Here is a 25,806-nt window from a genome sequence, read left to right as displayed (position 1 = left end):
TATTTTACATATATATATTATATATATATATATATATATATATATATATATTTCGACACAAAAGTTGAAATGGTATCCTGTACACATAAAACTTTTTATTTCATTCTTGGGATCCTCAGAAATTTTTTCGTAAACGTTCTCCTTTTTTTTAGCATGTAAAATTTTTTATGTTCTAATGATACAATTATACATAATATTGAGTGAAAAAAATTAAAAATGCAGAATTGGGTAGTGTTAAGTTAAATAGATAAAAGTTAAGTTAAAAAGTTAAAAAGTCAATTAATTTTAACTTAACTTTACAATTTAGACTCTTAACTTTTTTACTTTATTTAGTTACATTTTATCTGTAACTATTAATTTTTATTTAATTTTTTTGAAGTTAAGTCTTAGACATAATACGCGACAATAGCGATAGCTTAATATGAGGTGCAAATTGCAAAAGTAAGCAAATTTAATAGGTGTTGACCAATGAAATTAATATAATTATAAATATTCTAGTGAATTTGTTCACTTTTGTAATTTTCATCTCATTTCAAATTACACAATTGACCCCCAGATTTCAATCTGTCAGAAACTGTGTATTTTAATATATCTAGTTTCTGATAGATTAAAATCTATTATTCCTTATTATTAAAATATAACACATCAATACCATCTTCGGCTCACGTGGGTTCACATTGACCGGCTGTTCAGTGCAGAAGGATTCATTTTCGATAACTTGCGAGAAAAGATGTCCAACAAAAATTTCGAAATGGCTTTATTACTTAAATTTAATAAGTATATGTGAACAAAATATTCAAATAGTATATATAACAGTATGTAAACAGTATATATAAAACATGTAAGTAGAATATAGAGTATTTTTTAAATAAAGTATATATTTGTCATTTCTGTTATTTGTAAGACTGAAAACCCTGGAATCAAGAAATAAAAAAATTAAAAAAAAAATAAACTTAACTTTTAACTTTTCAATTACTTTTTTTTATTAACTTAACTTTTAATTCAATTAATTTCATAATAAATTAACTTGTATCTTAACTAAGTTAAATTTTTAAGGTTGTTAACTTTAATTTAACTTAATTTAAAAAAAAGTTAACTTGTCCAATATCGTAAAAATGTTTAAACACAAATAAAAGAGAAGAATGCTATTTTTCAGTCAAAGCGAGCCTCGGTGCTCAGTGATATTCATATGTGAATACATAAATACAATTATCAATTCTACAGAGTGTGCCGATTCGGTTTATCGACTTGAAACGCAATCATAAACTGAAATAATAATTCGTTAACGACTCTAACAATATCGTCCAAACTATCTTTACTTCGACTAACTTTCATTGTTTTTTGCCACATAATAAATGTTTACCCAAATACTCACATCTCGAGATTCGGCTTGACTTTCGGCTCAATAATCTGGACACACCCTTAAATTGCGTTTTTTTTACTGTATACAAAACTTGCGTAATGGTAATGTAATGATATCGTTGTAGTCATTAAAGCCTGTTCTATAATAAGAATGCAAAGGATCGTACCGTAAGAAATTAACCAATCAAAGCCGATTATTTTTTTTTTTATTCGACTGTAATTGGTCAATTTCTTATAACTTATAACTTACTATTCTATTGTAAAACAGGTAGAGTTATAGAATAGGCCCCTAAATTCCCATGCAGCACAGAAAGATTGCAGAAATATTACAAAATAATTTCAAAATTCCAACAATGTTAAGATGTCCGCTTTTTGTTATATTACATCAAAACGTTCCAGCAATATTGCAATGTATTTGGATAAATTTTTTACGAAGATCCTAAATTAAAAACTATTTCTATACATATATCTCACTAACTTTAATTTTTCTACAAATCGCATTTCTAGTGATATGTGTTTTTCAAAAGCAATTTTTTATGATATAACCATAAAATATTCCAATAAATATAGTATTAATTCTGAAGAATAAATTTATTTGTAAGGATAAAGCATGTATGTGTGTGCCCCGAACAAACTACAAATATTATCTACATTAATATAATAATATAGTCGCTTAGTAAGTTAATCATGGATTAAGTTAATCGCAGTGATTCTTTTTAATTCGAAACCATTCCGAGTCAATTAAAATCGATTGAAAAATGACGGTCAAATCCTCGAATACTAAAGAGACTCGTTACTTTCAGTATCTATTAAAAAATAAAGAAACCATGGGTGCATTCAAAATGACAACCGCTCAATAAGCGCTCTTTTTGCATAGTTAGAAAGAGCATAGTTACGGTTACGTGTCTTAGAGTTAATCACTATAATTTAAAACATAGTTTTTTTAAGAAAAACTTTATTGACGATCCGACGTGCGATTGTGGACACCCTATGCAGATCACGTCTTACTCCGGTGCCCGGTTTACGCTGGTCAAGCTAAATATGTGCGCTGTGCTTTGTCGAATATCATCAATCTCAATCTTGATGATCTTTTTCAAGACCTACAGAACCCTTCGCCTAGACTCTGTCGCCTCTTACATAGTAAAGTATCTAACTTGCAATTTTAACTTTTGTGTATGGCGCGTATTTCCGCGCAGCTGACATGCAAGTGCAGGGATACCCTTGTTATCCTTCCCTCCCCCTTCCATCCTCAGAGACCTCTCGTGACGCTTTTCCAAACAGCTGCGCTCTCTCGATGTCATCGCTATGGCTCAAATCTTTGAAGGCGCTTCATCTGTCCATGCGTCAGTTACGCTCTTCTCTGTTTTTATAGTCCACTTTACGTACTGTTCATATTTCTGTCTTTTGCTTTGGACGTATTGACCTCCACATTAAATAGGAGGCAGAAACTATAAACAAAGAAGAAGAAGAAGAAGAAGAAGATAGATGCACTCGAGTGAAGGCAATCTGGATGTCGCGTGTCGCGCTAGTGTGCAAGAGCCGTAAAGCTAGTTTACTTGCGTGGAAATCAGGATCCGCGCGGCGGAGAGATCAGCCATCTTGTCTGGCGACATTTTAGCGCTCTATTTGAAAATCGATATTTATTATGATATTATTTGTATTTCCAATAGAAATAGGGTTTTGTGTGACGCAAAGTTAATTCAACGGTTGTATGTAATTGAAAATAATTTCTGTTTATATTAAAAGAAGTAATGAATATACTCATTATTTCTTTTAATATAAAATTATTTTCAATTGCATACATCCGTTAAATGTTTACAAATCATGTAATTAAAAAAAGGGTTATGAGCCAAGTTATTTTAATGCTAAACCAGAAATAATATGACACTAAATTCCATATAATTGAACAAACATTTCGATCTGTATACAAGGTCATAATTAACGTTACAAAAAACTAGCAATTGCAAGTAGTAACAGTTAAGGTCGCATAAAAATCCTAATAAAATCCAAAATCATGTTAAACATTATTAATATAAAATATATAATACTGCCTCGTATTTTATATTAATAATATTTTAATATAGTTTTAAATATTATTAAAATTTTAATTTTTATACGACTTTAATTGTACTCGTACTTTCTCGGTACATTGTGAGATTGATAATCATCTTGTCGAAACGTTTTTTTAATTATATGAAGTTTTACATTATTTCCAGATTAGCATTAAAGTAACTTATTGGTTCGTAGCCTCTTTTTTATTGTTTATTTTATATTAAATCTTTATTTTTATTGTATAGATTATAAATATGTATCGATGAAAACTTATTTCGACATTTTGCTCTTGATTAATTTGCTCCTTAGTTTTTCTTTTATTGATACAGCCGATTACAACATAATGTGGTATTGTTGATATTTTATTTTAGAAAAATATAAAATTTCGTATGCGCAATATTAGTTGCTTTCCATTTGCACACAAGTGAAACTGAGTCTGAAGTAGCTCATAGTAAGCTGAAGTATTTCATACTCAGATTAATGACGTCATTTTGCTTAGTTTGATAAAAAGTTATCACATGACAACACATGTTTGAACTTGACTTTTAAAGTGAGTTTACGAAATTCACTAAAGCACACGAACTCGATCTTGTACAGATTATAGGCAAAACTAAAAAAAAATAAAAGTATCGATAAAGTGTGCATAAAAATAAGTTAATATAATTAAAATAATTTATACTAATGTAAGTTTGTCACTAACCCGTGCCGCAAATCGCGCGCAAACCGCGTTCAATGTAATGTCAGCGAAAGAAATACAGTTGGAGAAAGTAGGAGCATGTTGTAGTATGCGACGCAAACAAATCTACAGACAACGCTTTGACATCAAATGCCGATTGGTGAAAAACGGATGATGGAAATAAATTTTATCCCCACAACCGGCAATTTCATTAATCAGCGTTTTGTATTAAAGCGCTGTTGTCCGTATGAGGATCCAAGCTTAAGAACTAATCGGTGAGTAGACTGCATTTCGAAAATCATCGAACAAATTTTAGTAATTGACTGTACATAGGGTGCTTTCCATTTGATGACACAAGCTGACACTAGAGTTCTAGATATAACAGAGAAGTATAATCGAGCATATTTAAAGGAATTGTCCAAAGAAAAAATGGCGACCTGTGTTTATATCTGTCATTTCGCAAACGATTTCTATGACAGTAGTATTTCTACTGACTATAAAGAAATACAGCCTTTATTCTCGAAAAGTATCGCTTACAAAAAACTATGGAAATATTATAGCATGTGTTACATATAACATTTTTCCAGTTTTTTGTATGCGATACTTTTCAAGAATAGGGGCCCTGATTCTCTTTGGAAAGTACAATATATATATCAAAATTTAAAAATAATAATACTTACCAAAATTAGAATCCTAGAAGATTTGCGCGACTATTCGTAAAAAAAATGGCGGAACCAATCAGAAATCATAGCGTTTGTGCTTCTCTGTTATATTTAATGGCTTCTGCACACAGAACGCGGCAACTTTTGTCGCGCGGTGGAAATTGTATATCTATTACTTCCGAGTAAGCGAAATGTTGATTGACTATTGCGCCAATTTCCGCCGCGCGGCAAGCGTTGCCGCGTTTTGTATAGAAGTCATAAGACTCCAGCAGACACAAGTGTTCGTTCTATCTTTGTCACTCTTTGAATGTCAACAAGGATAGAACGAAGCTTATCAAATAGAAAGCACCCATACTTGTGTAAGAAATTTACTAGATATGGACACAACAGAAATACCAACAGCGTCAGGGCTGTGTAGCTCAATGACAAAGCGAAAGTTTACCAACTCGGAGGAGAGAACAGGCTTGGGATCGAGAGCGCCCTGGTATTTTTCTTTGTCGTCGTCAATTGTTTACACTTGTTTCTGGAGAAAATTACAAAAGCGAACAAATTTACTAGATGACTATTGACCAATAAAATTGTCAGTATTCTAATAAATTCGCTGACTTTTATAATTTTCACCTCATTTCAAAATACAGAATCTATTCCTTGCTTTCTGCTTTTCTGTCAAGGTATGAACGCGTCCTAAAAGTATAATCCAATTGCCTAATTTACAACGTGTACTTGATAAGGATCTTAACTTTCTATTGAATTATCGTAATTTCGGCGATACGTGTAAATATGTACATGATATGTGTATTTAATTAATCATTTTGATATTGTATCAAATTTAGTTCATCATTTTTTAAATACATTGCAAAAATTAAAATAATTTAATAAAAAGTTACTATTTAATTTATGTACCAAGTGTACACAATGTAAACTAGGCCAATCAGCGCGAAGAAAACTTTCAACACAGTTGCAAGAAATAAACGTTCTGCTGAACGCAGCCAAGATTTTTGGTACTGACAGTGAATTTTGGAACACAACTCTAATTTGATTCGATTGTCGACCATCGCTCGCACCATCGACGTCGATGGTCATCGATGGTGGATGAAAGACGAAATGGCTTCTCATTTGGTTTTCATTCTGATGCAGTAATTCGACGTATTGAAGAGTATTATAGCTTGCTCGTGTTCCAGAATTCTCTTTACTCGTAGTGAACTATACGATCCATTTGCGATTTTTGCAAATCGTGATTTTTACTCAGGCTCGAACGTATCAGTCCTACGCTCCCACTGTATCTCGTCTTGTGACTCGTGAGTGATTATCGTTGCGGGTACAATGGCCGATGTAGAAGGGAAGAAATTGACGGAACTTCGAGTTATAGATCTAAAAACAGAGTTAGAACGTCGTGGCCTGGACAAATCCGGTAACAAAGCGGCGCTTCTCGAACGGCTTTCAAAGGTGAACGATATCTCAGTTATTCTCTTTTTTTTTTTTATTCGCGCTCGAACACTCATATTCCAACGGCGTGGTTTATCGATCTTATCGATTTAGTAATGGGCCTGTTATCGCGTATTTGCGCTAATTGAAAGGATTTTCAATTATATGATCAATATTATCGGAACTCGAGTAAGGATGCTCTTGTTATCAACAAAAAGTGCTTGTTTAAAAATGCATTGAAAATTTTGATTGCGCAATCTAGGCTGTTCCATTTCACGCATGATATGCATGATGCATCATTTATTCACCTTGTTATTCGCCGAATGTTAAACGAGGATGAATGATGAATTATACACATCATGCGTGAAATTGAATTTCAACATGAAACTGAATTTATTCCTAATCAACATGCTACTTGGGGAAGAAGTTTATACCTGTATACTAGCGTCTTGAAATAAATGATTGTTTTCTTGTTTGTATTAGTGTGCCAGTTGCTGATAAAAAGAGTATTACGTAAACTACGCTATATACTATTGTAATTTGGCTTTGGAAGAGTTAAAGTGATAAGTCACAAACTTTGAAACACGATGCATTTATTTGTACAATATATATCTTTCTGTTTGAAATTAAATCTTTGCATGCCAATAATGGTTTGCAACGTTTTACAAACGTAAAACGGAACAATAATTTAATTATTTATAGGCAATACTGGATGAAGGAGGAAATCCTGAGGAATATCTTATTGTACCATCTGGTGGGCCACCTAAAATCATTCCGAAAAGAAATGGTGGTATATATGTTTCCATATCTCATAAAAGTAGTATCTAAGACTATTTACAATGAGAGTAATACATGATAATATAAACTGTGAGTCATAAGAAATTGCTCAATCACAGTTGAATGTGAGGAGAAATTTATCATTTATTACTTATTATACAATAATTGATATTTTATGTATCATAGAACGAACTTTTTAAGTTTGTTTGGCTGTAGCTTGATTGGCTATAGAACAGAGATCTGAAAACCTCTTTGTCCTGTAGCCAATCAACAGGTTCCAAGTCTTGTCAATTGACACATGAAATACCAGATTTATTCTCATTGAAGACGACCCATAAATTATTTTTATTGTAGACAGCCTATGCTACAATTAACATAGTTATAAGTAATTATAGTTTTAAGGTTTTTGAGCTATATTGAACCATAAACGAGAAATGACGTAATGAGTAATGAGATCACAGCAAAACACTTATAAAAATGAACTGAGACTATCCTTATCCCCTCCGACAGTCAGTAAATAGTCGAAAAATGTTCGTGAAGTGAAAATAGGCTACACATGTGCACTGAGGAAAAACTAATAGATGCACTTTACATGCTTTTTACAACTATTTATTGACAGGGAAAATAATGATAGTCTCGGCCCATTTTACAAGTGTTTTACATCGATCTCATTCCGTTTCATCCAAATTATCTTTATTTATAAATGGCATGCAAGAAAAATCAATGGTTGCATTTAACAGACTCAACAGTTGAGTAAGCGCTCATTGCTATTAATGTACAATTCTGATATGTAAAATTCTGATTGGATGATCTAAAAAAATATACTAATAATAGCGAGCGCTCTCTCTGTTGAATCCACTGAATGCACTTAATGTGTTACTCATGATATATTTCTCGTTTATAATATCACAATTCAAAATGGCTGAGGTGAGCCTTAAGAATTGATTAATCACTAAATATGAAGAGAATATTCGACTGTGATTGTTCAATTTTTACTGCAATCACTTACAATTATGTTTATACAATTGTAGAGAATGGGCTTAATAGAACATTACTACATTGTATATGAATTCCAGTGAGCCAAGATAAAAATTTTTTATCATTTGTTGAATTTTCTTATCGTTATAGGAGCTCTGAGTCAAGAAGATTCTTCTACTGAGTGCTCTGATCATCAGAAGGAAGAAAGTATCGATGGACAGGATAATATAGATAAATATAAGATGGAAGTAAAGACAGAAGAATTTGATGAGAAAGAAGTTTTCATCGGGAAAGAAGTTTCCAGGAAAGAAACAAAAGAGGTATTGCATACATATTTGAGATATTTGAGATATTTTAATTAAATTAGGGTTAAATTTATCGCTAAAAATCAATAATTTACTTTGAATTTTTTTGTACAGGAATCCGAACTTGAAATTAAGAATATTATTATTAAGATCGAAAAATTAGAAGACAAAATGCAAGGAGTCAAGGCTGAAAGTGCACCGAACAGCGATAAGAAAAATGAGGCGGAGAAGATTATTTCAAATCAAATCTCAGACGTACCATCTGCCACTGTTGAAGCTAATGGAATTGATAATGAGGATTCTATCAATTTGACTATTGGAGAAGATGAGGAGAATCTCCTAGCTGAGGAGGTATGATTTAAAAAAAGAAAGAAATTTTTTTTTTTTTTTTTTTTTTTAGGAATTACTTTGATTTTGCCCATTGCCAAAAGTTGTATTTACTTCGAAAATCTTTTTTACAAGAGTGAAAAAATTTATATAATTTTTTTCATTTAAGTTATCACAGTAAGACTTCTTTTAATTAAGAAAAATTCATTGTTTTAACAAAACGCGTATAATATGACATGATAAATATAATCTCTTTTTATTAAAATGGAAAGACTAATTTTATAGCTGGAGAAAGAACTCTAACTGATTTTGGAACAAGATGTTAATCATTTTTATTAAAAATAACTAATAGTTTTAACTGCATTTGCAATAGTAGGAATTTAGGATTTTTATTTTTTATAATTTTATCTGTACAGCAGTAGAAATAATTTAAATTTTTTTTAATTCCCTTGATTTCGTAGGATTTTATAGGATTCTGGCTGGGTTCAGGAAGACGCTATTAACGCTATTTGTGTTATTCTATCTTCATCATCCATTAAATGTGATACAAGGATAGTATGACACAAATAGCGTTGATAGCGCTCACCGAACGCAACTTTTATAAGATAACTATCAACAAATTTGTAGAAGGTTTAAGACTATAAAGAATTTAGAGGTTCCAGTTTTTAATTTTTATATTATTTTTAAATGTAGTCACTTTTATGTATATAGACTATGTATTCACCTATAATTAACTTCAATAATTATAGATACAAAAGAATTATTTTAGAATTATTTCTAACAAATGTTTTTCTTATTGCAGACAGAATCTCATGACAGACACAAAGGTAAGTTCGCCATTATGTATTATTTTTTAAATTTAGATATAAGTATTCAGAATATCAAGGCTAGCGATATTTGATATCTGCGGTATCCTGAGTAAGTTAGCGAAAGCGCTAGTGTCAAGAGCAAGCGTCTTCAAGAACGTATTCGTGCAAGCATCTGGAACAAGGGCAACGTCGGGATCGTCCGCAATCAACTTCTTCCTCGTCCTATGAGTTCCGGCCTTTGAATGTCGTGAACTCGTTTCAACGTCTGGATTCGATATAGCGCAGCCACGATAGACGCGGCATATCATTGAAGTGCAAGTCGGCGACAGAAATGGCGTTTCAACTGGGATAAACGCATGCTGATCGATGGTTTGGAAGGTTTTCACAACTGGGATAAACAGTGTACATCTCCCGACATTCCCGTGCTACTGTTCGAGCAAACAAGCCATATCCCGTAGTCTTTAAGTTAGTTAACGCTATAATTTGATATACAATTACATTAATTATACCTACCACGTAGAGCATCGTTGGATTTCTCTTATCGTCGACTCATATGGATACAGGAAGACTCAAGTATACACCAGCAAATATTTGCCGCAAACTATAAATTATCACATGACATGAGGTTTGACCAGTATCTTCGAATCATTTGTGCCTCTTCGAAGAGTCGTTGTCGCATATATACATTTGAACGTTTTCCATGCGCGAGAATAGTAATCTATCACAGGAATCATTTTATCAACGTAGAGCAATGTGAATTCACGAAAATGATAAGCACGCTCTGCGACGCATTTATCGTAATCTTTTCCTTTTTTTTTTTTTTTTTTTTTAATTTCATTTTCAATTCAAAGTTTCGTGGAAAAAAAATGCGAAGGTAGCTTTGCGCGCACGCGTGTACGTGCACGTGTAAAACCGACGAGAAAGCTTTAGGTTCTCTGGATCAAATCAATGCTATCGAAGATCAGTGGCTCGTAATATCGTGCAAGCCACATCGTTTTGCTGTGTGAATTTCTTAGTGACTTGGCCAAAATTCCTGACTGGAAGTCACAAAAGCAACAGATGTTAGGAGGGAGGGAGAAGAGTCTGGGCTTCGCAGAAAGTGACTATGCTACCTTGATTGTCCCTGTAGATGGTGGAGAGAAGAAGAAAATGGAAGAAAACAGCAAGAAGGGAGACCCTAAAGGCAGCGGTAGAGCGGAACCTGGTGCCAGCGGCAAGGAAGGGACGACGTCCGGTGCGAACGGGACGAAGATCAAGCAGGAGGGTGGAGATGGAGGAAGCAAGAGGTTGGTCTCTCTCATAGAGCTAAAAAAGTACGGTTCGCAGTACTGTGGTACAGCAAATATATCGCTCACGACTCTGCTAGGGATGTTCTACTGCTGCATAACCGTATCATCGGAATAATCTCTCTCTCTCTCTATCTCTCTCTCTGTACCGTCAGGACAATGGATTTCCAAGATGAGATCACTCACGTCACATGCAAGATTATATTTAATTCCCTTTTTTTAAAATCGAATCTCGGAAGTTAATCTTCCAATCTGTGTCCTCCCCTTTAGGCTGTAATTCTTAACTCTGGAAATTATGTTAAGAAATTAAGAACTTGGCTAGCAGACTTAAAGTCTCTCAAATGTCGCTTGCATTTTTCTCCGCATATTTAATAAAAGCGATTACACGTATACTCTATACCAAGAAAAAAAAACTGACGAGTTCTGTATGCTGTGTTCCTTACACGACGAGGACATTCATTCGTTTTATTGAATGGCAGCAATTTCATCGTGCATCGCTATACAAAGGACATTAGTATCTTATGGTAAATTATATTCGGCAAAGCGTACTAAAGTCCTCGTACTATCAAGAAGCAATCCTATTGCTTACTGAAGATACTACTACTTAAAAAAAAAAAAGAGAGAAAAGCGTTAAAAGAACTCCCAATTATGGCAAGAAGTATCCTGTCAGAAGAACTATGCAGCAGATGATCCTTTTATGGATACTTAGAGCTGAATGTGTACCGCATGGACGCTTTCCTTATGCATGAGTGACAAAAGTGGATGAACAGAGAACACAGTGAATACAGATCCAGTAATCTAAATAGAACTGATAACGTTCGAAATGATATACGAGTGAAATCTTCCCCTAAAAATTCTCTAGGTTATACTACCTAAATATAAGTTGCTAGCCAAATTTATGTCCTTAACATAGTTACAGAGACACTTATTAATCACATTTATAGTCCTAATTAATTTGTTTATCAGAATCAGAACTATTATGATTTTTAATTTTCTGATGTAATGACAATATTATCTCTTTCAGCGCGGAGTCTAGCAATAAGAATCAGAAGAGAGAAGAGAAAGGTAAGCTATTTTTGTTTATACTAATTTAATAATTTAAATTAAACAATTTAGGCTCAAATGAAATAAATTAGTTACGTAGTAAAAGCCTGTAAATAAGCCGACACAAAAAGTACATATGTAAATGATTATTATTCAATACAATGATAAAAAATGAAATAGTACACTATAATTTTTACGATATGTGTCCTTATTTAAGTAAAACCATTAAATTGTGGTATTGTCGTGAAAGACATTTCTCATATGGAACGTATCACTGATGCATTAAATTGCTAAATTTGCTGGACATTACAATATTTTTTTGTTGTATATTTGATTTATTCAAGTTTTTTTGTTTTAAATAATATTAATTGTGAAATAAAGTTGAACTTACATAGATTTTATAGGCGATACATGTTCAGAGATGTCGATCGTTCGTTAGTAAGCGTGCAAATGGAAATACTTAATGTTAATATCACAACTTAATGGTTTTACTTAAATAAGGACACATATCGTAAAAATTATAGTTTTAAGAGCATTAGCGATTTGCAACTATATTTTCTATATTTTTATTACTTTGTACTGAAGAGGACCCAAATCTAGGGTCGAAACGTATGCGTATTTCTTATACTATTGCGAATTGTTCTATTGCAAATTTTTGTATTGTGTCCTACTTCGTTTTTTATCTTTGTATTGAATAATAATAATTTACACATGTACTTCTTGTGTTGGCTCATTTACAGGTTTTTACTAAGTAATTTATTTTTGTTTAGTTTTTGAATATCTTCTTTTGCAAAAAAAGAGAGGTATTGCAAATTTTATAAAATCTCACAATAACATATGTTTTGTAATGTTCTATTATATACATGTGCCTACTTTTTTTTATTTGTATGTTATTTATAATATGCGTAATATCCTTCGTAGATAAGAAGACATCTCAGATCAATCCAACCAATGCAAGCAGTCGCAATTTGTGGGTATCTGGCTTATCGTCCAGTACTCGTGCGACCGATTTGAAGCAGATTTTCTCGAAGTACGGCAAGGTCATAGGCGCAAAAGTGGTAACAAATGCAAGAACTCCAGGGGCGAGATGTTACGGTTATGTTACTATGTCTTCGAGCGAAGATGCTGCGAAATGTATACAGCATTTGCATAGAACTGAGCTTCATGGGCGTGTCATCTCTGTGGAAAAGGTAAATTATGATATTTGAATTTCACATCGTCAAAAAGAATTTCTCTGTAGCATTCTCAAAACTTATAAATTCTCAAAGGTTAAATAATAAAGAGTATATAGCCATGACTAAGGATGTATAAATAAGTTATATATTATTTAAAAACTCTCTTCGTGTGGGGCTTGTTGTTTTTTTAAAATGAAGAATTCTTAATTGTATTATGAAAGAAAAAAACTTTTGCAATTAATTTCTTTCTATTCATTTAGCGCGACAACAATTAACTGTTACTTTAATCTACTTCGATCGATTGCGATTAATACTGTATCATAAGGAAATAATAATTTTTGTTATTAGCTATCACTACATTTATCAGTTGTGTATTTAGTTTTAATGTTTAACGTATTCAATTTTATTGTACTGAAGGTCAAATCTTGACCGAAACGTCTACTTAGTGTTATGAAATTGTTTTTAAATAATATATAACTTATTTACATCCTTAGTCGTGGCTGTATGCTCTTTATTATTTAACCTTTGTAAATTTCTTAGCTACTTTCTAATAATTTAAAACTTATAAATTCTCCTACAGGCAAAAGGTGATACGCAACAAAGTCATATACGTAAACGTGATACGGTTAACGGTAAATCAGAGAAGAAAGAGGAGAAAGAAAAGCCGAAGGATCATGATATAAATGAAAGAAAGGAGAAGGAAATAAAGAAGGAACCCGAAGAGAAAGGATCAGATGCTAGTAAATGTTATTACAGTATAATAATTACACTCTAATAGGGGAAAATTATTTTTTTATAAGTAAACGAAACGTTTTAAGATCGCAAATGTAAATACACAACTGAATAATTACAGCCTTAATGATTTAAGCTAAATTTTTAATGCTTAAATAATATTTTCAATGTAAATTTATATACATATTTCATTCTGTAAATTGCACGCCGAAATTATTTTCACTCTTGAAACGTAATCGTAAGCAAAACTAGGATATTAATGTCACAAATTAAATTAATAAGCAATGGATGTTAATAAGCATCTTTTAAAGTTGTAAATAATTTATTGCGAAAAGTATTATTTTAGCCAGGAAATTTTTATAAGTCTTTAAATTCTAACAACATATACATAGACATTAACCGATTATATATATTACGTTTGTTTAGCAAAAAAATCTGATGATAAAAATGAAAGCGCCGAACTAAAAATAAAAATTGAAATGCCAGACAAAAAGGAAGATTTGTCTAAAGAGTCCGATTCTCGATCGACAAAGTCTACTAGCAAGAAGCCGGAAAGTGAGAGAGGAAGGCGAGAAGAAAAACGGATTCGTACTTGGGAGAGAGATCACCGATCTCATAGTAGATCTCGGAGCCGTGAACGACGGAAGCGAGACGACGTTCTCACATTTGCTAAAATCAGAGTAAATATTTTCAGCTTTCGATTCCGATCAGTAGCAAGAGCGAATTCGTGTAAAAGACAAAATCTTGAATTTTCAGGAAGAACGTGAGCGGCAAAGAATGCGCGAAAGAGAACGAATTCTAAGAGAGGAAGAGCGAAGAAGAAGGGAAGACATGGAACGTCAGCGAGAGATAGAGCGTAGACATCGAGAAGAATCTGCGCGCTTAGAGAGAGAACGAGAGAAATTGAGACGAGAAAGAGAACGGATCGAACAGGAAAAGGCCGAGTTACTACGACTCGAGCGTGAGCGGCAAAAACTCGAGAGGGAAAAGCTTGAGCGCGAAAGATTGGAATTGAAGAGACAGCAGATGCGTTTGGAAGAGAGTCGACGCGCGCCACCGCCACCGTCCATAAAGAGGTCGTCCAGCGATAGGAGAGATCCGCGGGATTTGTACGCGGAATCTGACAGAAAACGATTAGCTACAGAACATAGCCGCAGACATAGCCCGGAAAGAATTGTCGATAGGCGAAATGAGATGTTGGAGCGCGTATCAGATAGACGACTAGATCCTTCGCCACCATCTCGATACGAATCCAGCAGGTAAACTTAAACAATTTTTTAAAATTAAAATTTGTCATTTTAAAATTTTATTAAAAGTTTAAGTTTATATTAAAACAATTTTTTATTCAAAATAATATATTAAATATCATACTTTGTAATATATATCATTTCAATCTATCAAAAATCGTCACAAAATTTCCGAATATTATGATGTATTTCGAACCAATATTCGAATCCAATATTCAATATTAATATTGAAATAATAATAATGTCATGAAATTTATTTCAGATCCACTCAAGAGTTGGGATTGAAAAAAGAATTCAAAAGAAGTAGCGATTTTTCTTCAAGAAACAGTCGACCAGACAGCTTTTCCGATGTTTCTCGGGGAAGAGAAGTCATTGTACGGCGAGAAAGTTTGTCTACCACATCCTCATCCTTGGATCCTCGACAAATCAAGGAAAGGTACGTGTTGTACTCTCAAATCATAAAGTAAAAAATGAAATCATATTTCTAATTAATTACATTTTTTGTTCGGATTTATATAGATATGATCGTCCGAATACCACGTCCTATACTCGCGAACGCGAAGTACGACGTTCCGATCCCGAGACGCATCGAAGTTCTAGAGACACTCATACGCGATACAGTGATAGTTTCAAACCTCCGACAACTAGCACACCACGTAAGTATGAAATAAAACCGTATATGTACAAGAAGTGATTTTAGTACACGACACTAGGAATTTTTATCTCCTTTTCTACTCTTGTAATCGATATCACACTGAACCATTTTTAGACGGTTTTTCTTTAATTTTCTACACAGGATATAGGCATTACGTTAAGTAAGGAAGCAATACAGTAGCCAAAACATCGTCATGAACATTTCTGACAAAGAAGAGAATATGTACACACGACCTGATATTATACATGTAAATTTATTTTCGTTTAGAGTATCTTTGATTTGAAATTCTTGGACGATATACAATAAATAATGTGAAATTAGATAGTACAACTAAATTATATCTTTCAATATATATATTATAAAACATTGAAATATGCGCCCAAAATAAGCTTTTTACTCAACGAAATTTTTGAGGTTTAAAAAATGTAAAGTTTAATTTTTAGTAAGAAAAATTGATACACACAGGAAAATTAAATAAACTGTAGTAAAGAAATCTCGTTTTTTCTTTACACTTTATATATCTTTCATTTAAACAGTCTAGAAATGGATTTTATCAATGTATAAACATTATTTTTTATTATAAAAATATTTTATAGTTTATAATATTTGTAAAGAAGAAAATATTAATATATATGAGCAAAAGAAAGGGATGTATATCTTACAAATCTTTTTTTTTAAGTGCCAAACATTTTTAAAGATAGAAATAGTTTATATAATTACGAGCACATATTATATATGAGTTAAGCTATAAAAACTAGCTAAAGCTAATCGAATATATAATAGAGGTATTATTTGTTTATAAAGTATTCTTAATTTTTGATAACACACGTCGGCACATGTCATACACATAAATATTTCTTTTTTAAATCCAACACTTTTATCATTAGATTTCTTTATTAAATATAGTAATTGTTTAGTCTTTATGATTTGAAGTTCTACTAAATATATGTTAAATTTGCTTATCAAATTCATATAATTCATTAAAGTTTGTGTTCATTATTACAAGTAAGGTAAAATATATTATATAGAAAAATAATTTTTTCTTTAAGAATTAAAATTAAAATAATTTTATTTTATAATGTAAAAAAAAATATATCGGAAAATATATATACACATAAGGAGAAATTGAGAATAGGATTTTACTTGATTTTAATAATTTCAGATTATAGAAGTTTGTATTAAGAATTAAGCGCTGGTTTAAGTTTCCTAATTTTTAAGTATTTTAGTTTGATATTCTTTTATACATTATCATTAAAGCTTGTACAGAATTTCATTATCATTCCAAATCCAGTTTGTATTCTCTTTTATAAGTGTGTATGCTTCATAATAAAAATGTATATGATTTTTGTTGAGTTTTCATTGTAGTTAGTTGAACCTGCTATCAGTCTTACGATTCTATGAACAGGATATGAAAGCAGTGTACAAAAGTTTCTCTGGTTTATCTATTAAATGCTACGCGATACTCAACGTGAACACGCATCAATCGTGCCTATCATGTCCCTGCAAGCGTGATTAACATAGTTTTTATTATAAAGCATACCAAGTAATATGAACGCAGAGTTAATGTAATGAAATTTTAATTTATATTTGAATAAGATTGTATAATTAATTTTTTTCTTGCTGGTGAACATTTTAATCATTTTTATATATCTTGCGGAAAACATAGAGAGAGATGAATATTTTAATTGTAGTAAATTGATAAAAAAAAAAATAAAAACACCGTCTTCATTCATTCTTGCGTGCTATTGTTATATACAGGTGAAAGTCGTTATGTGGAAAGCAATCGTACACCAAGTGGTTGGCATTCGGGACCTACATCTTCAAAATCCTTTAACTCCGTGACAGGCAGTGGGTCTCGCGATCCTCGCAACGAGCCTTCCAGCTGGAGTTCTAGATCGTCCGATAATGTTAACAGGTAAGCTACTTGATTCACAGATGTAACTTTTCAGCACGTGTGACCTTACTTTATTACGATATATGATCGCGATAAGACGAGATATTTTTAGATGTAATTCGATAATAGTTAAATAATCGTGCGCTTATTGCAGATGGAGCAACTCGAGTAGCATGGGAAATACACTGCGACATCCGATTCCGCCGACGTATCAGAGTGGACCGATGCAATCTATGGGATTGGCTGCACCTGGGACAGCGCCGTCGTACGAACGGTTCGAGGCGTACAAATCATCTATGCCCATGAGAAAATATTGATTATCGGATTACGCGACATTTCGCAATCATGAACATTCGTTCAAATAATCACGAAATTTTCCGAATTCCTTGACTAGCGACTACAGAATACAGAGTAGTCTAACGCGCAGATAAACTATGACAAATTGCAAGTTATTAATTGCACGAATTGCAGCGTTCGGTCTTGAAAGTATAAGAATTTCAACTGTCAGAAATGCTTTTCGTTTTCACCAGCTTGATCGATTGGAAAAAAAAAATCACGAATTTATCGAGCAAAATGTCAATTTTATACAAAATTTATATTGTGCATAATATTATCCAAGGAGAGCACTCGTCATAATTTGCAATTACACTCCTTGTCATCATTTCTCTTATACATGTGTCCATTTTACATGATACATACACCTTGTGACACATTCTAACTATTCGTATCTAACGGATTTTTGTACATGTGTTAATAGATTCCACTAAAGTGTCCCTACGAGGTGAAATTACTTATTTTCCTATCGATTTGTAAATTGTCATTTATTTGCTTTGCGGATGTTGATCATCGGTTGGCTCTATCGTCATCCAAGATCGACTTAACGAGAGAGATGTAGAGGCTATAAGTGCACCTGTTTATTTTAAAAGAGTTTGTTTTAATAGAATATAATAACAAACGAATAATGTGTATGATGAAGGACTTTGGCTATGTTTATACCGCATTTAGGCCGCGACCTATACAAGGTGTTCTTGTTTATCCTGTAGGTTAAACAAAGATATCTATCGTGTAGGTCGCGGACTAAATGCACGGTGTAAACATAGCCATTGTATCGCATAATTTTCTTTTTCTGAAAGAGAAGCACTCTCTTGTTAGAGTATTTGGGAGAGATACGAGATTCGTATATTGAATTTCGGAATCACAGAAGACAAATTGTACGTGTTGAGAGTAATGCGGTAGCTGCGCCTACTACTTTATACAGCGAAATGCAGGAACTCGATGTAGCGACAACTGTCGCAGCAGCAACGTAAATAAATTTAGCCAACACTATTAGACTACTTGCTTGGCTCACACTTACTTTCTCCAGCGCCCAGAAGTAGAGACGTGCGTGCAATCGTGAATAACCGCAATGGAACGCGAGATCCTTCTTTACAATTCGACCCAACAGTACCACGTTAAATTGAATTCGAAAATCCAGTTCGTTTCCGGATAGGAAGTTTATACTTTTTACATAATGTACATTCTTGAATAGTTCATCTTTAAGATAAAGATGGAGAAGATGGAGAAGACGATTCGTCAGCTCTGGCTGCATTCTTGCGCGTCGCTGTGACGAATCGTCATCGGAAGGCGAAGTATCGACTGTGTAGAAGGTGGTAAAAGGAATACCACTTTCCCTTGAGACCAGGAACCGGCGCCTCCGGAGAAAGAAGGAGGAAGAATGGGAGAGAGTGAACTGATCGGTTGGTCGCGAGCCTCAGTCGAGAGTAAAGTGTGTCGAGGTCTTTTCACGGACAGTCGTTTCGTGGCCCGTTCCGTGCAACCGTGATTGCTTCCTTTACTGATCTCTTCTTTCTTTTCTTTTTTACTGCCGGTGTCGTGCCCTCTCCCCGCCACAATTGTCACTCTCATTCTCTTTCTCTCTCTCTCTCTTTCTCTCCCTCTTTCTGTTTTTCTCGCCGCTTTCGACGCATCATGCATAACTCGCCGGCAGTACTCTTCGTGACAATTCTTAGCTAAAATAGTTCGGCCGTGTCTCTCGTTCAGCCCTGGGTGTCACAGATGCCATCCGCGACGTTGTAAACAAACAAACGCCGGGGGATGTCCGCGAGATAAGTTTTTTCCCTCTTCCCTTTAAACGAAGATGTCTTCATCAACGGCCCTGAGTAAGTGAGAATTTTTCCTTTTCTAATCTTGTCGATCTGAAGAAATTTTCTCGGATTTTCAAATGGGTGTGAAAACGCGAATGGACCATCATGAGGTGGCCGGTTCCGCTCGGACGAATTGACGATAGAATGTCACGCAACAGTGACGGCGGATATTATATGTTCAAGTATGACTGCTGGCGCGGTATAGATTTCAAAAGTGAAAATGGAGTTCGCGAATCGACGTGTCGATGCGTCGATGGTAAGAAAGCGAATTATTTGTATATCTCCTCAGTAGCACGCGTCTTTCAAATCGCTTTTTAAATCTCATCCATTACTTTCGATCCAGCGAAAAGAAGACTACGCGCATAAATAAATTCGCGAAATGCTATAGTCGCTAATACAAAATGTAAAGGTGAAATATTTCCCGATAGGACATGAAAATGTTAAAACTGCAATTAATTTTTAAATGAAAATATAGCGGCACTTATTATTTCTTTATGAAATACTGATTAAAATTTTAAATATACACACTATCTTTCACACGAAAAGAAAAATGTCCAAGGAATGTATCACCAACAAATGTCAATTAATATTGTACGTTTGATGAATGTGTATCATAGAAGTGAAGCAATAAAAAAAAAATCACTTAAAATATATAGAAATGTTTTCACGAATTGACATGATAATTGTAGCAAAGATGGCGTAATATTAATTTTATTGTCATTTTCACTTTATGATTCATAATTACATAATTACATAAATTTACCTTTTTAGTACATTTTAGTGCACATTTGCCTATTAAAAATTATCATGTATACAAACCTTAATACTAATTTTATTTTTACTCAAAGTAATAAATAACTTTTTTCCAATTATGGCTTTAATAATAATTCACTTTATATATGACGAAATATTATTAAATATTAAATATTATTAAATATTAAAATATTATTAAATATTAAAATTAAATATTAAAAATAAAATTTGAAATTTTCAATTATAAAGATATATTTACAAAAATAGATACGAAACTCTAATCTTTTTTAAAATATTGGTAACAGGTGTTTCCGCAACTAATTTCGATATTTTGATACAGTATTTCGGCAAAACAATAATACAGCGAATCATCTTAGTTGGCATAGTAGATGAATCATCATATTATTATAAATTTGGAAAGAAATTGAATGCAAAAATTGAAAAAAATATTTTAGCTGTATTTTAAAAATATAATTGTGCTCAATAAAAATATACAAATCTTATTTCTAAATTATAATACAGAAATATTACATCATGAAGTATTATACATTTAAAATTTAGAATCAAACAGTTTCTGGTATATATATGAATCAATCTTTCGAAAGTGTTCGTCGAAATAATTTGGAAATAATTGAACAATGTATTCTGGTTTGTTGCTTCAATATATTGCCAGCGTCTCATTTATTACATTCTTGAAAGAAAATGAATTATAAAATATTTACACCTCAAATTGGATTTGTAATTTTTTACAAATATTTTAGAAATTTATTTATTTTATTTTGACAAAACTGTTGGTTATGGCGAATTATCTTAGAACAATTATTGCGAAATTTTTCATTACTTTATGATTCCATTATTATGCAATGTTTTCACAATTTGTCTATCGTCTTATCAAAATGCGAAAGAGAGACACCGAAAAATACGCGACGAAGAGAAACGTTACTTTTCTCAAATGATTTAAATAAATAATTTACTTCGGCTAGGATATTTTTCGCAATAAGTTATTTTTACATTTAAAGATGCTTATTAATATCATTATTAACCCTCAAGTACAAAGGGTTAGCGTAACCCACCCGATTTTCATAGTTCAGGCATTTGAACACACTTTAAGCAGTGGTGCTGAAATTGGAGGGGAAAAAAACTTAAGTTTCACCTCTACAATCCCCTCGACGACCTTCTAATGCGTCATTAGCTACGTAATTGTAAAATACGTGTTAGGGTTACCCTAATCCCTTGTAGGTACAACGTCAAAAAATCCGGACTGTAAAGTTGAAAAGTAAGTAGAAATGATTAATTGGATTATTTATGATTTTAATCATGAGTGCATATCATAAAACAATGATTTAAGTCAATTTTATTATTGTGTTCTTAATATCAGAAAAAGACTTCTTCTTCTTCCTCGTTAATGACTCCCGCGATAAATGCGGTAAATACTAAATGCGGTAAATACTAATAGTAAATTGTTAATATTTACCATTAGAAGAACATTAGAATCACTTTTTTTATTTATTTCTATCAAAATTAAAAGATTTTCGGTTTATTATTAGTTTTCATAAAACTGAAAAATCACTCATTTTCACTTTGCAAAAAAAAAATCGTTTTTAAAACAAATCGCAAAAACGCTTATAGTTTCTTAAAATTCAACCCATTAGTTGTTGATTTGTCATTAAAAATCTTTTTTCACTTATTTTTAACAAAAAGATAAGGTTTTGAAAAAAATTCGCTGTTGTCATGTTTTTTTCCGATCCCTTCTCATCTTATTGCAAAATATCTTTTGTGCTATGACATTTTAGACTTTCTAACTAAAAATTTTTTTCAGTCTTCAAACGATAGATTAAACAAAAATTTGTTAAAATTGTACTACAATCTGAGCAAAAGAAAATGCTGCAAATTACAAATACCCGGATGTGTGTAGATACGGACCGTCAGAGTTGTGTGTACTGAGGGTTAATTTGACGATTAATTTATTTGTGATATTATTATTTTAGCTCTAGTTTGTGATTGCGTCTCAAATATGATAATAATTGGTATATAGTACATAACTGAAAAATATATTTAAAAATTTATGAAATTAATGAATATTATTAGGCACCAAGTTCCAATCATATTGACTCTTTTTTACTTATTTGATTTAAACCAATTTATTGTACTCGTTAATATGTTAATTGTAATTAGAAATCGATGACCAGTACGCAGAGTTGTGTGGTGTACGATTCTGCATGTGAATAATCAAATTTTTTAATATAAATAATTGTAGCTGATTACAAGTTTAATAATAAGTAGAATTATTTGTATTAAAAAATTTTTTGTACTTGCAATTATTCGTACTTAAAAATTCCATTGAGTAATTACGGTTATCCTAAAATTTATTTGGAATTAAATTTTTATAACACGTATGGCTTTATTTAATTTTTGTTTCAATAAAACGAACGCGTGCTCTCCTCGCGGGAGTCGCGGGTCGAAGGTGGCCTCAATTACGGCCACCGTTCGTAAATTCCCCGCGCCTCGTGCACGGTCCGATTCTCACTTTCTCGGATTAGCCGGAGTTTGCCGTCGTCGCCGATTGTCTAACGATACCAAGATCCTGGTGACCTACTGACGGAATGAAGCCTCGCACGGCATCAGTTTTCTCATTAATATCTCACAAAATAATTGCCATTTGGGATATGATTATTTAGCTCTTATCCATCTGTGGATCATTATCGGGATTCAGATTCCCAGTACCAAATCAACACGCCAATTTTTAGTCTAATAATAATAGTGCGATCTTCACACGACTTATTAGTACGCGACACAGATTCCTATATTTACGAAAACATTAACAAGAATTGTATCTAGCCGGTCACACAAAAGTCTCATTGTTTCCCGTCGTTGCAAGCCTCAATTAATCCCAATCTAGGTGATCGTTAATTAAACCTAATTTTTTTACATTAAATGTACGTGCATAATTTCTACATGAATAATTCTAACAAGTCTAATTTTTTAAAAATAGATGTTTAATGCTCCTCCTTATTCTTACTGCAGCTATCTTGGATTGCGAGTTTAGAAGTGAAAAGAATATAGGAAATTATATTAAAATGTAAGTAATTTTTAATAAAACGATATTTGCAATCGATAGAATATTTGTAAAATTTGTACTGAATATTTGTACTGAAAACTCTGTGTGTTCCGATAATCAATAAATAACTTTAACATATTTGAAATTGAATTATTTATGTCTGAAAACGAAACGAGCTATTGTCGCTACAAATGTCGAATCGAGATTAATATGAATTTATTCTATTCTGAGATAAAAGAGGAGTTTTCATATTTTACAAATGTATTTTTTCAAATGTAAATATTGTATTATTGAAATATGTTTTTATTTTAATATATTTCTTACAAGAATTTTAATTATATATTTTCTTGCTTCTGATGTCATCAATTTGAAGATCTGTGATGAGTGATCACAGTATGTCTTACAATTGAACTTAGTGTCTAAGATAAATTATAATATATATCTTGCGTTCAAAATAGATAATTATATGATTATTTAACTGCTTTTTTTATGTACGCATAATGTCTTCATATATATCTCACAAAAATTACAAAATAAGATTTCTGAAATGAAAAATTGCGTGTCTTTTTTGGAGAGGAAGTGGATAGTTTCTGATCAAGGCTCGTAAATCGTCACGTCACGAACACGAACTCATCATTCGGAAATTTAAACGTTGACATACATCGCGGACATATTCTCCTTTTTTCCTCCTTATGCCACATGATGTCGCAAATAAAATTGCGAGATTTTCGTATAATGTATGTATCGCGTATGCATACAACTTTCAGCATATCTGGGTTACTATGCATAAATATATTTATTCTATACTCAACGCGAAATATATGCGTAAATATGTATCACAAATGCCGTACAACACAAAAAGATTCTTCGAAAAGAGTTTTTCCTCGTCACGCGAAATTCAGCCGAGATATAAGATCTAAAAATAATACATTTGTGATTTATGGAATATTATGAAATAATTTAGACATTCATGAGATCCTGCTTGACTTTCTTGGCCAAATAAAAGATGATTTTTTGCAGCGAACATATCAGATGATCGCCTGTGCCGCATGTATTTAATTATATAATAGCGTTGTCTCTGTAATTGCTCAGACAAAATTCCTTTAGTCTACTTGCGAAATTAATTTCAGAATATTCGTTCGGATAAAAAATTTTGTATATAGAAACATATATAAATACCTATACATATAGGGTAAAGCCACTAGTTGTGGATCACTCTTAAAAAAAATTGATGTTTTTATCCAGAAACAACAATTAATTCGGACAATTAATAAAATATTTAATAGTCATAAGTGATCATAAAGATTATATTATGGATAATTTTATTTCATTTCATTCGGTACCGTTTTATATGTTTTAATTTAAAAAAAAATGAAGTGATGGCAATTATCCACAATAGATTTAATTTCAACTGAGCACGATATAGATTTTTTTCGTAAAATCTAATACTATTTACTACCTCCTATAAACCCAATCACCACAAGGCAATCCTTACGATACTCCCCTTCAATGAATTTTTAAAAATACGTACTTTAGTAATCTTAGTTTATCTGTTACGTTTTATTGGTTAACGACACCAATAAAATGTGCAGCACAAATGTTGCTAATAAATAAAAAAACAACTGACACTTGAAAAAGATAAAACAAATGCTAAAGAATCTTGTGATATACATTTGATGAAAAATACTATAATTATTTAAATATATAATTCGGAATTAGTATTTGATCCTATTTAGTGTTTTATACCCTATATACAAGGTGTTCAATGTAATAATCCGACTTTTTGAACACTTCCGACAGTTTAAAAAAAAATTGAAAGCTGAATATATATCTCTTCCATATAGGCTACAACATGCAATAAAAAAATTTAAAAAAAATTTTTTTTAATAAAAAATCAGTCATTTTAAATTTTTTAAATGGCATCATACAATTTTTTTTGTATAATCTTGTAGGGGTCTTCAAAACGATAGTGATTTAAATTCGTCTTAAAGACTCCTACATTATGAAAAAAAATTATATGATGTTATTCAAAAAATTTAAAATCACTTTGATTTAAAAAAAAAATTTTTTTTTAAATATTTTTTTATTGCATGTTGCCTATAAAACAAATAAATATTCACCTTTTAACTTTTGTTTTAAACTATCGGAAGTGTCCGAAAAGTCATGCGAACTACTATTACGCTGATCACTATATATACAATTGATTATAAAATATGTCTATACGTATTTTTATCTCTTGCAGTTTTTCTGTAAAATTGATAGTATTTAAGTAAAAAAAATTATTAAAGGCCAATTTTCGGCAATTTTTTAGTAATTAATATCTTGTTAACTATTATGAAAATTGCAAAATGCTACAGGACTTTTCGACTCAGTTTAGTCTGCGCTATCTATCCATGAAATATTTATGGCGATTATGTTGGAACATCCTGTATATATACAATTATA

At 32.0% G+C, this 25,806-nt stretch overlaps 2 protein-coding genes across 4 annotated transcripts in view; both read left to right on the top strand.

Annotated features, from left to right (window-relative positions):
- The first annotated feature begins 5,818 nt into the window (after window positions 1-5,818).
- LOC108756826 (SAFB-like transcription modulator) lies at window positions 5,819-18,748 on the top strand. 3 transcript variants are annotated; one of them, XM_018500908.1, is made up of 15 exons: window positions 5,819-6,198; window positions 6,880-6,967; window positions 8,083-8,241; window positions 8,350-8,588; window positions 9,367-9,391; window positions 10,503-10,659; window positions 11,684-11,724; window positions 12,625-12,893; window positions 13,459-13,618; window positions 14,037-14,290; window positions 14,367-14,869; window positions 15,120-15,293; window positions 15,377-15,513; window positions 17,271-17,427; window positions 17,561-18,748. In XM_018500908.1, the coding sequence occupies exons 1-15, from the start codon at window positions 6,076-6,078 to the stop codon at window positions 17,721-17,723; spliced, it is 2,649 nt and encodes an 882-aa protein (XP_018356410.1). In that variant the 5' UTR covers window positions 5,819-6,075; the 3' UTR covers window positions 17,724-18,748. The 3 variants fall into 3 exon arrangements, with proteins under 3 accessions (XP_018356410.1, XP_018356409.1, XP_018356411.1); XM_018500907.1 differs by having other exon boundaries at window positions 8,083-8,252; window positions 8,352-8,588; XM_018500909.1 differs by lacking the exons at window positions 17,271-17,427; window positions 17,561-18,748 and adding an exon at window positions 15,654-15,793 and having other exon boundaries at window positions 8,083-8,252; window positions 8,352-8,588.
- Window positions 18,749-19,074: 326 nt separating this feature from the next.
- Window positions 19,075-25,806, top strand: part of LOC108756827 (proclotting enzyme-like) — a 32,289-nt gene continuing 25,557 nt past the window's right edge. The window contains exon 1 of the mRNA XM_018500910.1: window positions 19,075-19,565. Coding sequence (XP_018356412.1) covers window positions 19,544-19,565 — 22 coding nt within the window. The 5' untranslated portion in view covers window positions 19,075-19,543. The remainder of the gene's footprint in view (window positions 19,566-25,806) is intronic.

The sequence above is a fragment of the Trachymyrmex septentrionalis genome, unplaced genomic scaffold (assembly GCF_001594115.1).
Source record: "Trachymyrmex septentrionalis isolate Tsep2-gDNA-1 unplaced genomic scaffold, Tsep1.0 scaffold13, whole genome shotgun sequence".
Classification (NCBI taxonomy): domain Eukaryota; kingdom Metazoa; phylum Arthropoda; class Insecta; order Hymenoptera; family Formicidae; genus Trachymyrmex; species Trachymyrmex septentrionalis.
The sequence above is the reverse complement of the archived record's forward strand: the minus strand, read 5'-3'. Positions and strand labels throughout refer to the sequence as shown.